This window comes from Eublepharis macularius, chromosome 7 (genome assembly GCF_028583425.1).
Source record: "Eublepharis macularius isolate TG4126 chromosome 7, MPM_Emac_v1.0, whole genome shotgun sequence".
Classification (NCBI taxonomy): Eukaryota; Metazoa; Chordata; class Lepidosauria; order Squamata; family Eublepharidae; genus Eublepharis; species Eublepharis macularius.
The window spans coordinates 16,196,879-16,212,298 of NC_072796.1; the positions used below are offsets into that span (position 1 = coordinate 16,196,879).

Consider the following 15,420-nt stretch of genomic DNA (forward strand, 5'->3'; position numbering starts at 1 on the left):
GTATCTTATCATTGTCCCCACAACAATAATCACCCTGTGAAGTGGCTAGGACTGAGAGAGCTCTGAGAGAGCTGTGATGGAGCCAAGGTCATCCAGCTGACTCCCAGTGAAGGAGTGGGGAATCAAACAGGGTTCTCCAGATTAGAGTTCCCATGCTCTTAACCCTGGGTCTTAGCACTGGGTCTGCCCCTCTGCTGGTTGTTTGCACCCCTTCCGAAGAGCCAGATGTGATGGTATGCCTTCGTTAACCTCTTTCTCTGCTGAGCAAAGTTATGGGCCTCCTCCTTTTCTCCTCTCGTGAACAGTGGTGTCTGCCAAAACAAAAGTGCGATTGTTCACTGAGACTTGCCCTAAAAAACCAAAATGGGGGTTATCTTGGGTTGTTTCAGTATGGATGTTTTACTCTGCCTTCAGTGTCTTTACTGCAGCTGTGTTTTCAGGAGCATCCACGTGCTGTCGTTCTCTATTCATCCTGCTTCTGTGCTTTCCCTCTGCTTTGCTGTGATTTCCCCCAAACCTGGCTTAATACAGTCTTTTGAGAAAGATTGTTGTTAAAGCACTTTTGTACACTTGTGTTGATGGGCAGGTGTGCATTTGGGGGGGGGGATTCCTCACATGTAGGTGCTGTGTTCCTTACATCAGTCACCGTGGTGGTCATTCTTGCTCTGAAAGGAGGACTTTATTCAGGCATTTAAAAAACTGTTAATAGCTGTATTTCTATAGTGTTATAATAGACTGTTACAACAATGAACCATTTTTTTCCCGAAAAGTCAGTCCCTTTTGGTTGTGGAGTCATAAAGGGAAAAGTACTGGTTGCATATTTATCCGTATCGCTCTACAGCAAAAGGGATTAGAAAAAATTAAAAATTAAAGCAGGGAAATAGTACGTTGTTGCAGTAGATTGTTATAATGTTATAGTAGTAGTTATATTGTATAGTAGTGGTTATATTGCTATAGAGTTACCCCTGGTGGCAGGAGGAGAAATGACAACCACAGACAGCTGAGTCAAAGAAAGCAACGGAAGCTTCTGTGTGGCGGCCTTGTTGAGCAAATGCCTCTGCATTCTTTGCAGCAACAAGAGCTACACGGAAAATTGTATAGAAGCTGCCTTGGTAAGGGTTTACTGAATGTTGGATTGTGGCAAGCCTTTTCTTAGTATTGCAGCAAATAAAGTATAATCTTGATATGCACACTGCAGTATTAGCATACACTAGAGCAAAGTCTTTATTTCAGTACTGGTCTTTGTAATGGTTTGAGTGTTTTATTTCCGCTTGCTAATGTGGTGTTTCTGATGATTGTTGCTATGATTTTGAAAGTAGGCCTCTGAGGAGGCTAGGGGAATGGAATGTGATCTTATTGGACAGTAGCTGTACCCAAGGGGGGGAAAGAGAGAACTGCGCTTTTTAGTCAGTGCTGAGGGAAAGTTTTAAAGTCATCTTTTGTATATCTTAAAGTTAGGTGAGGCAACCTGTGTGGAGCCTGAACTGTCTGTGTGTTTCTGAGAGAAAGTATTTATTCTGCCAAGTTCAGTGAAAGTGCGTGTTCCTGAGAGAGAGTGTGTTTTTCAGAAAAAGGATTCTGGCTAATTCAGGCAAGCTGTGTGGAAGCCTGAGAGCCTAATTTTGTCTAAGGCTGCTTCCACACATGTTGGATAATGCACTTTCAATGCTCTTTAGTGATCATTTGGAACTGTATTTTCAAGTGCGAAACAAAAAATCCACTTCCAAAGGATTTCTAAAGTGTATTGAAAGTGCATTATTCAATGTGTGTGGAAACAGCCAAAGTCAGGTAAACTATGTGTAAGCCTGGGGCGGTCTGTGCATATTTGAGAGAGAGATTTATCTGTCTAGATCAGGCAAGTTGTGTGGGAAGGCCTGAGTGAATCTATGTCTGTGTGGATGAGAAGAGACTTTATTCTGTTAGTGATGCAGAGGAGTTAGCCGTGTTAGTCTGTGGTAGCAAAATCAAAAAGAGTCCAGTAGCACCTTTAAGACTAACCAATTTTATTGTAGCATAAGCTTTCGAGAATCAAGTTCTCTTCGTCAGATGCCTGATACAGATACTGTTAGTGAAGACCTGTGTGGAAAATTATTCTATGTGACTAAGTCAGTGGCTGTACCTTGAAGAAAATATATTTTTGAAACTGCCAAGCTTAAGAAATATTCTGAAAGCAATACGCTTATCAAAACTCTGCACAACCATCACACCATCATTATTTGTACTTACAAATAAATTCAACTTTTGTTTAAGGAAAAAAAAAGCTTTTTTACCTCACAACCACCCTCACGTGCTGACTGTTCTGTCACACTACCATCTGTAACAAAACCTTCCTCTATTACCAGTTAAGCAGAAGAGATCTAAGATGAAAGCCTTTGGTGGCAGCGAAAACCTTTTGCAGAGGCAGCAATATATATGACACACTCACAAAAAAGGGAAGGTGTTTTCAAGGTATAAGCCTGGGTAAAGTAGAGAACACCTAAGCTCTCTGTGAGTGGAAATATAAGGAGTGTTTATTAGGACCGGTCCCTCCTGAGGTATAAGTTGAAGGGAACGTAATAGGGCTGCCAGCCTCAAGGTGGTGGCAGAAGATCTCCCAGAATTACAACTGATCTCCAGGCTACAGAGATCAGTTCCCCTGGAGAAAATGGCTGATTTGGGGTGTGATCTCTACGGCATTATACCCCATTGAAGTACCTCCTCTTCCCAAACCTTGCTCTCTCCAGGTTTTATCCCCCAAATATTCAGGAATTTCCCAAGCAGGAGCTGGCAACCCTAGAACATGAGGAGCTGAATTAAAGGTCCAAAAGCAAAGGTTAAACAAAAGGGTTAAGGTTAAAACAAACAGCAAGTCATTATAGGGTGGTAGCAAAACTAAGTAAAACACTACAGTCATTGACTTGCTTGTGGTAAATGTGAGTTCCTTCCCAGACAAACCAATGCTCAGCAACACTAAGGGACACAAGTCAGTTGGTTTCTTTTGTACTTTGTCCATGTGCCTGAGTTATTTTGCTACAGGTGGGTATTTCTTGACCATTTATGAGCATCCTTCTGTTGCTGTTGGCTCTTGAGTAACAATTTTCTCCCTGGTGTAGTTAAATGTGGACACATTACATGAACCTGCTGCTCTCTCTAGTTGGCTGCTGCTTCGGGAACAAAAGCCCATTACAAATAAAATTGTGTTTTTAAAAAAATTGCCTCCCGAATCACCAGCAATTACAGTTAAAGGGAGCTGCAGGTTTCTTTCAGAATAATGTATTTTGAGATTGTTTCTTCTCATTTCTCTATAAGAACTGTCAGATGCAGTTTGTAAACCACGAAGCTTAAATTGAATGATGTGGATGTACAAAGCACAAATCGGAGGCAACTTTAACTGATTGTTGGGTGGCAGGAAGAATTATGTTGGAATAAACACATTTCTTAAATAAAAGGAAGAGAAGAAAAAGGTGGAAAGAAGAAACATGGTCGTTTTAGATAGAAATGAAAGGTTATGAACCTTTAAATCCTTCTCTTTCATGCTCTTTCTCTTTTTAAAGATGGAGATCTCTTCTTGGCCAGCTGTGCTCAGGATTGCCTGATAAGAATTTGGAAGATTCATGCATCTTCGCTGCCGCTTCTGGAAACTGGAGATGAAGATGTTATTAGGTTGAAGGAGAACATTTTCACTGTGAAAGATAACAAAGGCAAGTCTGTATTTTGTGCATAGCTGTATTGTTTTTTGCCTTTGATTGTGCCGAAGTGACTTCAGTAAAAGGGAGTGGGTAAGCTAAAGTTTGCCGTTCTTGTGTCTGAGGTCATTCTTTTGTTGCGAAGAATCCACTAATGAAATGTTCCTTTGCTCTACAACTGTATACAACTGGTCTAAGATGGGCTGGCTTTTAAAAGTGCTTTATATCAGCTGTTCTTACAAACATAGCTGCCCTTCCCTTGACACATAGTACTTTCCATTTTGTTCCTGACCAGGAGGCTAATCCTTTCTACTGCAACTGCAATAAGAAAATAGGTACATACTGATGTCACTTACTACACTAAATCGCAGTAAGGATTAGAGATGGGCACAAAATGGGGAAAAAAATGAACCCTGAGTTTTGTGGTTCGTCGTGTTCCACAAACCACGAACTTTCACGAAATTGACCCGTTTCACAAAATGATTCGTTAGATTTGTGATTCGTCCGATCCTGGGGCCCTACTATGGCCCCGTTCATACCCAGAGATGCCAAACTCACAGGGAGACTTCAAAGGCACCCTCACCCAACAACCTTCCCAGCAAGGACAAGAGCAGAAAACAAAAAAGTCTCTTTTGAAGCAGCAGTAAATCCAGCCAAAAGCTCCCAAATCCTCTCTCTCTCACTCCAAATCCCAGCAACAGCTCCTCCCTCTCCCTCTGTCTACTGGAACTGACAGCAGGAGGCACAGAGCTGTGCCTTATATAAGAAACGCTTAACATGGATGTAATGCCAATAAAGGTTGCTGCTGCTGTATAAGAAACGCTCACAGAGCAGAACAGGAGCTCTCTGTTTGGCAGACTGACCTGCCTAACAGGGTTTGGAGGGATGAGATTGGTGTTCCCGTGGCTATAGAAGGCCCATCTCCCCCCTTTCTTGTTGCTCTCATAGAACAGAATGGGAGATCTCAGGTTGGCAGGGAGAGCTGCCTATCAAGGTTATTTGGGCTAAGATTGGGGTTTCCATGGCAACAAAAAGTCTGCAGACATTCCGGGCCTATGTTGCCTAGGAAATCAGTGGATCAGCACCAGCCTGTCTGGCATCACGAAGCATTCACGAATTGAATTTCATGAAAAACGCGGCCCCATAAAATGCATTTTTGCAATACATGAATCGGTGCAGTTTGTCACGAAATTTGATTTGTATTTCAATTCATACCCATGTCTAGTAAGGATAGTAAATATTGCACTGAAAAATATTTCGCAAACAGAAATCAGTTTTCTTCTCATATATCTCCCCTATTGAGTGGCGCAGGGGGAGGGGGCAACATTGCTTGCCAGCCTCTGGCATGCACTGCAGTGGTGGTTCTAACAGAGTACCAGCTTATTCCCCCAATCTGTCTGTCTGTCTCTGTCTGTCTATCTGTCTCCCTCCCTCCCAATGTGGTTGGAGCCAGTCACCCTCCAGTGGAAGGCACAGGTGAATGTGGAGCTTTCCTGCATTCTGCTTCTCCCAGAAGTCTCTTCTGGTGCTGAGAAAGGTGATTTCTGGTACTGCTTTGAGCCAAGAGTACTAATGACCACACAAGTTGGGGTGGGGGGAGGGAGCTGTACGGAGGAGAGAGAAGGAGTTGAAATTGTGATTCTTCCCTCTTCCACAAGCGTAGCTCCGTTGATGGAAGGAGTCCTACGCATTTAAAAGTAAATGCATTTTATTGCCATCTAGAGATGTGAAGATGTGGGGGTATTTTTCTGAAATTTTTCCACCCCTCCCCATACCTTCATATCACATTCTCTAGGTTGCATTAATATGCATTTAGTTTTAAATGTAGATTATTATGCCTTTTTAAAAGGATTTACCTCTGAAAACTCAAAAGTTGATGATGCTTTAACTTAAATTGGATTATTTTTGTTTTGAACTTTGGACTGTCCTGCAGGATCTTAAGATCCAGGCTGTGCTTGTATAAGCATCTAATTGCTTTCAGGGAATGTAACAGGATCATCCTGTGACCTGGACACCTGGGGGCTCTCCAGCTGGATACCATCATCCCGAATTTTATCACGGTGCAGCTCATTTTGTGCCTGGCGAGTCTCAGCCCGTGAGGTTGGCTCTGTCAGAATAGCTGTGAAGATTGTGGTTTTTCTTTGTGGGTTAGGTTCGGACACATCCTTTGCTGTGACATTGGACTCGGTGTTAGCTGGACATGAAAACTGGGTCTGTGCGGTTCATTGGCAGCCTTCATTTTTCAGAGGTAAGAAGTGTGTGAGCTACAGCTTAGGGCAGAACTAGACATGGCAAAGAACATTGTGCTGTGGCTGAAGATACTAGCCCTATATTGACACCCCTTGCGGAAGTAGTCAGTAAGATGGGGAATAAAGGAAAGGTGTCATGGTGTCATGTCACACACTTTGATTAATGCATGGTGTGGGGAAAGAGTTGCTCAGCTGGGAGCTTCTGTTGTTGCCAGCTCCATAACCTCCACTGCATGTAATTCCACTCTTCTGCACAGAATGTAACTGTCAACGGGGTACTGCTCTGTGCTGGAACCAGGTGACCTCCATTCAGCAACATCCCTGCTTGATGTGGCAGCAAAGTTGGGTCTTTTGAGCAGGATAATTCTCTAACTTCCTGCTTCAATGGCGGGACTCCACCTCCTTCAATTCTCTTCCTCCCTCAGCAGGGAGAGAGCAGTGCCTTAAGGGTACTCTGTGCTGTGAGTTCCCTGAATTCTTTGAATCCCAAGATTGGTCATTCTTCTGGCCTGGGTTTTGCAAAGAGGTGTTCTACCCCTTGTAAAGGCTTCTGTTGTTACCTTGGATGCAAGGATAGTTGGGCCAAAGGATGAGGGGAGGATTCTCTTTGGGGACCCGGCAGATGACAATAACAAGGTTGCTGGACAGGTAAGGGACCTCAGACTAGAGAAGGCAGTTTTGATCTGTGTGATTGGCCAACAAGACCACATGATTAGGGCTGCTATCAGTGAGGCTTTTAGTATACCACACCTGGACCCAGGTTGGCTCTGGTTAGCTGCCTAGAAATTGAATAGCATCTCTTTGTCAGTATGGCCTACCCAAATGACTTGATGATACTGGGGCCATGTAAGTTGCCTGTAATGTGCACACACATATTGAAGGTGGTTGTACCCCCAGAGACAACTCTGCAGCAGCTGCTGGATCAAGGACTGTCACTGAATGTGCCTCATGGGCAAGTTGCTGCATTATCGAGTGTTTGGGGCCAAGGCACTATGTACCACTTACTCAGCAACCACACTTAAGGTTCTCACATGAACACATACGAAGCTGCCTTATATTGAATCATACATACTGATCCTTTTGGGAGATGCTGGGAATTGAACCTGGGACATTCTGTAAGATATTCTACCACTGAGCCATGCTCCTTCTCTGACCAGTGTTCCAGTTCCTTCCTTCTTTTCAAAAGACGGTCATGGCTATGCATGTGTAAAGCATTTTAAGTAAGAACTTAACCAATGATTCACCAGTTAAAGCCTAAATTTTGTTCTGCTACTGCAGACGAATGCAGTTATCCACCTGAAACAGTCCAAAACTAGTGAGTCTTACACTGGTCCATTCCCAATAATTGCTGTGCTTTGTACCCACTTGCTCTTTCTTTTTAAGCTCCCCCTGCCCTTCCTCATATTGATGATCAGGAAGGTTTGCAGGGTATTACGGAAAGAGTCAAAGGGGTGGTAGTCAAATTATTATAGTCCCAGATGTTTAGTTTACAGGACTTTTATCTGTTTACTTTTCTTCAAGGTTTTGTATGATGCAACTAGGAGATTTCTCCCCTTCTTCATATAGTACAGTGAGTGTTATATTGCTTTCTCTTAATATGTCAGAAAACATCTTCTAATGGGGTAATTTTTTCCCCTTGTACTGTAGATGGCAGGAGGGAACAACCAATGAGATTGCTTTCTGCTTCAGTGGACAAAACCATAATCCTGTGGGCTCCAGATGAGGAATCTGGGGTGTGGTTAGAACAGGTAGATGTGATTTTTACATTTCCTCCTGTTTGTCCTAGAAGTACTGTGGCCACCTGGGGTCAGCTGGAACCTTTTAAAAAAAACCCTGAAGGTCTTTTTAGTGTTCTGTCACTGCATGTAAGTTTAGCTACTATTATCTGTTTTAAATTGTTGTGATTTCCTGGGTTTCTAATTTTGCAAGGCTGAGATAGTGGAGAGTCCCTTTAGAAAGGCATTCTTTTGAATACAATACTAAACCATAGATGGGGTTCACTTATTTTATGTAGAGTTTTTGCCTTCAGGCACTAACTGGACACAAAAAGGCCCATGACTGTCTAATGTATTTTTATTTCTCATTTTTCAATCAGGTCCGAGTAGGAGAAGTGGGAGGAAACACGCTTGGGTTTTTTGACTGTTGCTTCAGCCCAGATGGCATGATGATCCTCGCGCATGCTTTTCACGGAGCTCTGCATCTTTGGAAACAGACTTCAGCAAATAAGGCAAGGCTATTTATTGTTTCAACAGTTAGGCTGAATAGTGTGTGATGAATCTCTACCTATTCCAAGGAATGGCTTTTGGCTAACTTGGTGCAATGTCCCCTCCAGGGCTTTTTTTCTGGAGAAAGAGGTGGTGGAACTCAGTGGGTTGCCCTCGGAGAAAATGGTCACATGGCTGGTGGCCCCGCCCCCTGATCTCCAGACAGAGGGGAGTTGAGATTGCCCTCCGCTGGAGGGCAATCTCAACTCCCCTCTGTCTGGAGATCAGGGGGCGGGGCCACCAGCCATGTGACCATTTTCAAGAGGTTCCGGAACTCCGTTCCACTGCGTTCCAGCTGAAAAAAAACCCTGGTCCGCTCTAATGGCTTACTCTAAGCTGCGTCGGTGGCTTTTCTGACTCTTAATTCTTTCTCTTTTTGATGCCATAATTGGTAGCAAATAAGAATTAACGTTGCCTCTTAGGCTACATAAGCAGTGAACAAAAGAACATGTGAAGCTGCCTTATACAAAGTCACCCATTGCTACATCTAACTAAGTGTAGTCTTGATCAACTAGAATGGATTTCCAAGATCTCAGAGTTCTTTCTCAGCCCTATTGCCTGAGTTTGAACCCAGGATGTTAAGCAGAGCATGTATTCAGCAACGAAGGTATTTATTTTTTTTACTTCATTTATACTCCATTTTTGTTCCCGTGGGGACCCATAATGGCTTATGACATTTCCCCCTTCTCCATTTTATCATCACAACAACCCCGTGAGGTAGGTTAGGCTGAAAGTTTGTGACTGGCCCCAGAGTCACCTGGCAAGCTTCCATGGTGGATTTGAACCTGATTCTCTCAGATCTTAATCTGACACTAACCACTACACTAGGCTGACTCTTCTTATGTTCTTGTTATGGCCCTTCCCCAGCTGTCCTGCCGTGGATTGATGGGCAGGTTGCAAAGAGGTTATAAAAGTTTAAGGGGAATTGGGTTGGATCCAAAGTAACCCCTGAATCATCCGTGGTGAATATACGTTTATGGCAGGATCCAGGTCGAGTACAATTGATTATATACTGACCTGCAGAACTTTAGTCTCCTTGATCGATAAATTTCAAGTAACCCCTGAACAAGCAGAAAGCACTTCTACTTGCACGGGGTGGGGATTGTCCCCAATTTCTGTGGAGGTCCTTCTAAGCTGTATCTCCCAATCTTCTTGGGTGATACAAGTAGCTTCAAAGGACAGGGCAAAGTAGGAAAGATCTGCTCCTTGGATCCCATCAGTGTATTTCCTGGATGATATAAAATGTTGAAAGTAAATGAAACATAAATAAAATATCTGATGAAAGGAACTTTGACTCTCAAATGCGTATCTCCTGGAAAATTAGTTGCAGTTAAGGTGCTACTGGACCCAAATCTTGCTGAATCCATTTTTTCCCCCTTTTTGATTATGTGCCTCCTTTGCAGTCAGTAGCTGTCTGCTGCATGTCTGCTAACAGCTCAAAATATTGATTCTCTTGTTTCAATAGCGAGAGTGGACTCCAGAAGTAGTGATTTCAGGACATTTCAATAGTGTGCAAGATGTGAACTGGGACCCAGAGGGAGAATTTATCATCACTGTTGGTTCTGATCAAACAACGAGAATCTTTGCTCCGTGGAAAAGAGAGAACCAAGCAGAGGTATTGTTGTTTTGCAAGCTTGGTAAATAATTTCTAGTGCTTCTGTCGGAATGGGCTAAACTCTTCCTGAACAAATAGTGTGACTGATTGTAATTATGTGTGAAATTAAAAAAAAAATAGCAAAGCATCGTGATCCTTGTAAATCTAGAGTAGACCTAGATTCAGTGGAGCTAGAATTCCTGGATGTATCATCAGTCTACTAAACTTCTATGCTGTCTTTCCTCTGAAGAGCTTGGGGGTGGTATGCACGGGTTCTCTGTCTTCCTGGCAAAATCCTGGTGGAGTAGGTTAGATTTATCCATTGTTCTTGATCCAAGATTGTAGCTGAGTGGGGGATTTGAACCTGGGTCTGTCTAGTTGGACACTCTAATCACAGCTGATCCTGCACTGGGCAGCGGGTTGGACTAAACGGTCTGTATGGCCCCTTCCAGTTCTATGATTCTGTGAACCCAGTGACTACTCAATAAGAGCTGGATAGCCTGTGTGAATACAAATGGTCCTCTTAACTAGTTATCAACTAACGTGAGCTATCCTTACAGGTAACGTGGCATGAAGTGGCAAGGCCTCAGGTGCATGGGTATGACATGCAGTGTTTAGCAATGACTGGGCCATTTCAGTTTGTATCCGGAGCAGAAGAGAAAGTGCTGCGAGTGTTTACTGCCCCTAGGAATTTCGTGGAAAACTTCAGCAGCATTTCTGGTGTCTCTCTGGAAAAGTTGTATTCTGGTGTAAGTGTACATTTTTATCTAGTTGTAAAAAAAAAACCTAGAAGCATATGCGTTCTATATTTAGAATCCTCATTTGAGAGTTGACTGCCTCTTGGAGAATTGTTGCGATTTCTTTTGGGAGAAAACCCAAATTTATGAACTAACCTTGAACATACAAACTGTCTGTAATATAAAACCATGGTATTTATAGCTCCGTTGCTTGTTGGTACATATAAATTATTAGGGTATCTTTAGGGCCTAAAAGGTTAAATATGTATTTTGAGATATAGACAGAGCTACAGACAGGCAAAAGTTGTTTGGATTTTTCTATTAGTTGATATGTTTTATTGTGTGTGTATCATTTTCAGATTACTAATTCATTGGAGGTAGGGTGGAAGGGACCACACACCAGAGATAATTTTTCAGAGCTCATGATGACAGGACAGCTTTATTTATAAATGAGATTGAGGAGGACCTAATTGCTTATGCCAAGTTTTGTTTTCTTTTTAGCGAATGAATAATCTCCCAGAAGGCGCTACTGTACCGGCTTTGGGCTTGTCAAATAAAGCTGTCTTTCAAGGTAAGATATTTTGTATGTATGTATTAAGATCTCTGTTGCACAGCTAGTTGTGGATGAAGGGGAGGGGGTGGACGATGGGTGGCTTTATCCCTTATTTTATGCACGTATGTGTTTTTTAGTTTATTTGTAGCCCACCCTTCTTGCTGATATGTAAGACATTGTAACCTGTTGCGGTCAAATAGCAGGAGGCACCCAACAAACGATGTGATAGGACTAGGATTACAAAATTAGAAACATTTTTTTAAAAAATATCAGGCATAATGCATCATAAACAGTGTAAAAATGTAGTTAAAATAGAAAACAATGAAATAAGGGCGTCATAATACATTCTATAAACCATGAAATACCCTACAGTCCTTGTTGGGCAGTAGTCTAAAATCTGGATACTCTCTGTCTCCGGCCAAAAGGATTCCTTGCGCAGCCTCATTCTCCTCAGGATCAGATTTTACTCTACTTTTGGCTGTGTTCGGTCTGTAGCCCTGCCTGGACAGGGCCTTATGGAATGAATCAGCAACAGAAATAAAAGACATACTACTTCAGTAGTTTGTCGTGTGAGAGATGCCTTCTAAGTTCCCTTCTACACTATGTACCTGTTTACACATGGAAAAAGATCACTTAATGAGTGCAAAATGAACTTAAATGTGCGAAATGGAAAATGATCACTTAATGAGTGCAGTATGGCGACTTGAATATGCAAAGAGCCATCTCCCTCGGCAAAGCCTCCATCTGACAAAGGGTGCTGTGACTCTTGAAAGCTCATACTGTGGAAATCTAGTTGGTCTCTAAGGTACAACTGGACTCAAATCTTGCTCTTTTACTGCAGGCCAACACCTGAAACCTCCTGTTAGTCACGTTCCTAATCGCTTTTGACTCTATAATCCAACATATGGACAGATCAGTTAGGAAGGACTTCTCTATATTTTTGCTTATATATGATAGTAATATGAATCAAAGGTGGTTAGTGTTTCCTAGCCACAAACATAAAAACAAATGATTGATGTTTTGTGTTAGTTTAGCTAAGGAGGCCGAAAGCCTGGTGATAAGATTTCTTTCTTGGGTGCAAAATATCTTTCATGGTTCTGAAATCCCATCTGTACTTTGTGGCTCAGTTTAAGCTATCTTCAAGACCATGGAAGAAAGCAAGACTTTGTGAAGTCTCTCTTCTCCCCCCTTGTGCGTGATATCTTCTTTTTTATAGTTCATAAATTGGCAAGCTCTAGCTAGCATTTGACCTGACAACCAGCCTCACGTATCTACTTCCCATTCAGACATTATGGAAAACAGTTAACTAGCTTTATACAAAAAACGGAAAGTACTAGCTAGAGATAGGCATGAACAGAAATACAAACCAAAGTTTGGCACGAACCAGGCTGGTTCGTGGTTCACAAACTGGCGGTTTGTCAGAGCCCATTTCTGACGAACTGCCACAAACTTTAGGCCAGTTCATTTGGTTCATTTTTCGGTTTGTCACTGCAGACATCCTGGCGCCGATCACTCAGTTTCCTAGGCCATGGGGCATGGGCTTTCTGCACACCTTCTGCTGACCCGGAAGTGATGATTTGCTGACCTGGAAGTGACGTTTTCGTGAACCAAACAAACTAGTTTGCAAACCGGGGCAGGTTCATGAAATGCGATGAACCATGAACTGCACGATTTGTTTTTTTCCCGTTTCATGCCCATCTCTAGTGCTAGCCATGTGCTAGAGGAAAGGAGGTAGACTGTGGACTTGTGGCTGACTTTAGAACTTCTGCTTTGGAAATGTGCTTGAATGGAGTCAGCTTATTAATGAACCATGTCCCCCCCCCCCAATCTAAAATCAGGAACTGTAAGGATTTGTAAATTCTACATAATAGAAAAATCAGTAAAAGCTAATGAAAGCCTGTGACTTGATAATTTACAGCAGAATTGTTTGATGGACTCCAGGGGAAAGGAAGCAAACATGACAATACAACAGAGAGAGCAGGTGTTGTGTGCCAGTCACTGGACAGAGGAGCGTTATGGCATGCAAGCCACTTACTGAATTCTCTGGAAGAATCACCCTCCGTAGCATTCTTCTAATGAAGTGCTTGCAGCTGGTGCCCAGGACAGCTGAATTGAGAGAACTGTTGATTTATTTCTTAGAAAATCTAAGGAGAATCACAGTTAGTTATGAATGGTGGTCCGGCTCCTTTAACAAAGTAACATTGAAGGATATTCATCAGCTCCAAGGACACCAAATGAAAGAAACAATCAGGAATCTATTCAGTTTCTTTTTCTTGTCCTTGGAAGGATATTATTGCTGTATCTACTTGCACGTTGGAACAATGCCACCAAATCCCTTCTTGAGAATCACAGTCTGTAGCTTCTTATTGGTGCGGGAATATGATTTGTTTTGGGGCGCAATCCTATCACTACACAAGATCTATCACACTGTTCTGCATGGCCCGCAGGTTTCACAATCCATACTTCCTTGCCACAAGAATTCCCCCCATCGGTCTTGCCTCATCACAGAGGCTTGGGTCTGAAAGCCCGGTGGTAATGGGATCACTGGAGAAATGTATGAGATCCTGTGCACCACATCCTCTTTTCCATGTTTGATTTGATCTAGTACCAAACTATGTATTTCCCTCCACCCTGAAAGCTTCATTCTGGAACACAACCAGTTAATTTTCTGCTTGCTGCGCTAAATGACTCACACCCCTAGTTGTTGGCTGGTTAAATTTATTCCGTTGTGTATATTTTAAGATTTTCCTTTTTAGAATGAGCCTTCTTTCCTTTATTAATACATTTAGTTCAATTGTTATAAAATGGCAGAAAGAGGCCCAGAGATCTCAAATGGGGAGTCTAATGAACGTCAGAGTACAGAGATCAAATGCAGAAAAGCATTGATACATAGATGGGAGAGGGGCTTCAGTTTTTCCACATCTTTTTCAATAGGGCATTAAGAAAGAAGTTGATTAACTTAATTCTGTATTCTCGATACTGCAACATAGAAGGCTAGAAGGTGTCAGAATTCTTTTAGACCTTAAGAAATATGAACAGGTGTTTAAATCTGACAAAGCTAGGAATTCTCGAGCAGAATTTCCTCACTCACACTGTATTTTCCTTTTGTTCCTTAGGAGAATAGATTGATTGGTCTGGTACTCAAAGGGGAGGCAGGCAAGGAACTATATTAGATTCTTCCATTTTTCCCCCTGTTGTGTGAATTTACATTTTCCAGGACATTTCTTAGCTAGTGCTTAATGCACATATATTTATCCTACAGTGTAATGTTTCTTGGACTTCCTAACACTTGGGAATTGGGTTATAAACTAAACTTTATTTGAATAATTTCTGTTTCATATTTCTTAGCTGTTCTGTGTTTTCCATGTTTATTTTCTTGCTGATTTTAAAAAAAATCTTTTACGGCAGAGGATACAGCCATTCAGACAACGGGTGAGGATGAAAAAATTAATAGTTCCAGCCAGTATCACGAGAATTACTTTCAACCATGTAGCCTTACAGGTATGCAATGTGACTTACGTGTAATTTTATTTTTGAATCAATGTTTTGGAACTGAAATGTAAGAGAACAGATTGATGAAAAAATTTGGTGGGGGTGGGGGTGAAGGGAAAAAATCCCAGTTTTAAACCAAATAATTTCTTGCAGAACCTCCCACGGAAGATCATCTCTTGCAAAACACGCTATGGCCTGAAACCCAAAAGCTGTAAGTTACTTTGTTTTTAGATACAGAAGGAAGAAAACGAAAGGAACTTAGAAACTGTTGTGTTAACTCTCGTCATTTTCCATTCCTTCATTAAGTGGAGAGTTATTCTGGACTCATTTGGGGGCATCTGATTGTAAATTGACTTTCTGGCCTTCGACCAATGAGCTCAGGGCAACCCTCATAAATTTATTCCTACTTTGTCCTCATAACAACCCTGACGGGTGAGATGTGGCGACTGGCCATTCAGTGAGTTTCTTGGCTATGAGGACGGGAAATGTCCAGGCTTAGCATCCTAAATCACTGCACCACACAGATGCTGCATAACAACGCTTGTTGTCTGTGTTTATTTCTTTAATGAAGTATAGCTCACCCCATCCCAAAGGCTCAGGGCAGGTAGCAGTGTGGTAATTATTATTTCCCATCTTTGCGCACTGAAAGTTGGTTTGAATATAAAATGCTTGTTGTGGGCTGGTCCAATAGCATGACCTAAGTCCATTCCAAAGTCGGTACACTGGGTCGAGAGCTGTTCCAAGGTCAGGTGGTCCAAAGGTCAGTCACGGGCAAGGTTCGGGGGCTAGGCAAAGGCAGAGTCAGGACACGGTCGGAAGCTCACAAGAGCAAGGCATGGTTCAGTGGAGTGGTCACAGCGGTAGCA

The 15,420-nt window shown here is 42.3% G+C and overlaps 1 protein-coding gene across 2 annotated transcripts in view; it reads left to right on the top strand.

Annotated features, from left to right (window-relative positions):
• ELP2 (elongator acetyltransferase complex subunit 2) overlaps positions 1-15,420 on the top strand; it is a 62,300-nt gene that overhangs the window by 18,706 nt on the left and 28,174 nt on the right. For both annotated transcript variants that reach the window (XM_054985426.1, XM_054985427.1), the window contains 9 exons: positions 3,534-3,680; positions 5,818-5,913; positions 7,562-7,662; positions 8,010-8,141; positions 9,644-9,793; positions 10,333-10,521; positions 11,011-11,080; positions 14,471-14,563; positions 14,708-14,765. In XM_054985426.1, the coding sequence (XP_054841401.1) occupies positions 3,534-3,680; positions 5,818-5,913; positions 7,562-7,662; positions 8,010-8,141; positions 9,644-9,793; positions 10,333-10,521; positions 11,011-11,080; positions 14,471-14,563; positions 14,708-14,765 (1,036 nt within the window). The remainder of the gene's footprint in view (positions 1-3,533; positions 3,681-5,817; positions 5,914-7,561; positions 7,663-8,009; positions 8,142-9,643; positions 9,794-10,332; positions 10,522-11,010; positions 11,081-14,470; positions 14,564-14,707; positions 14,766-15,420) is intronic.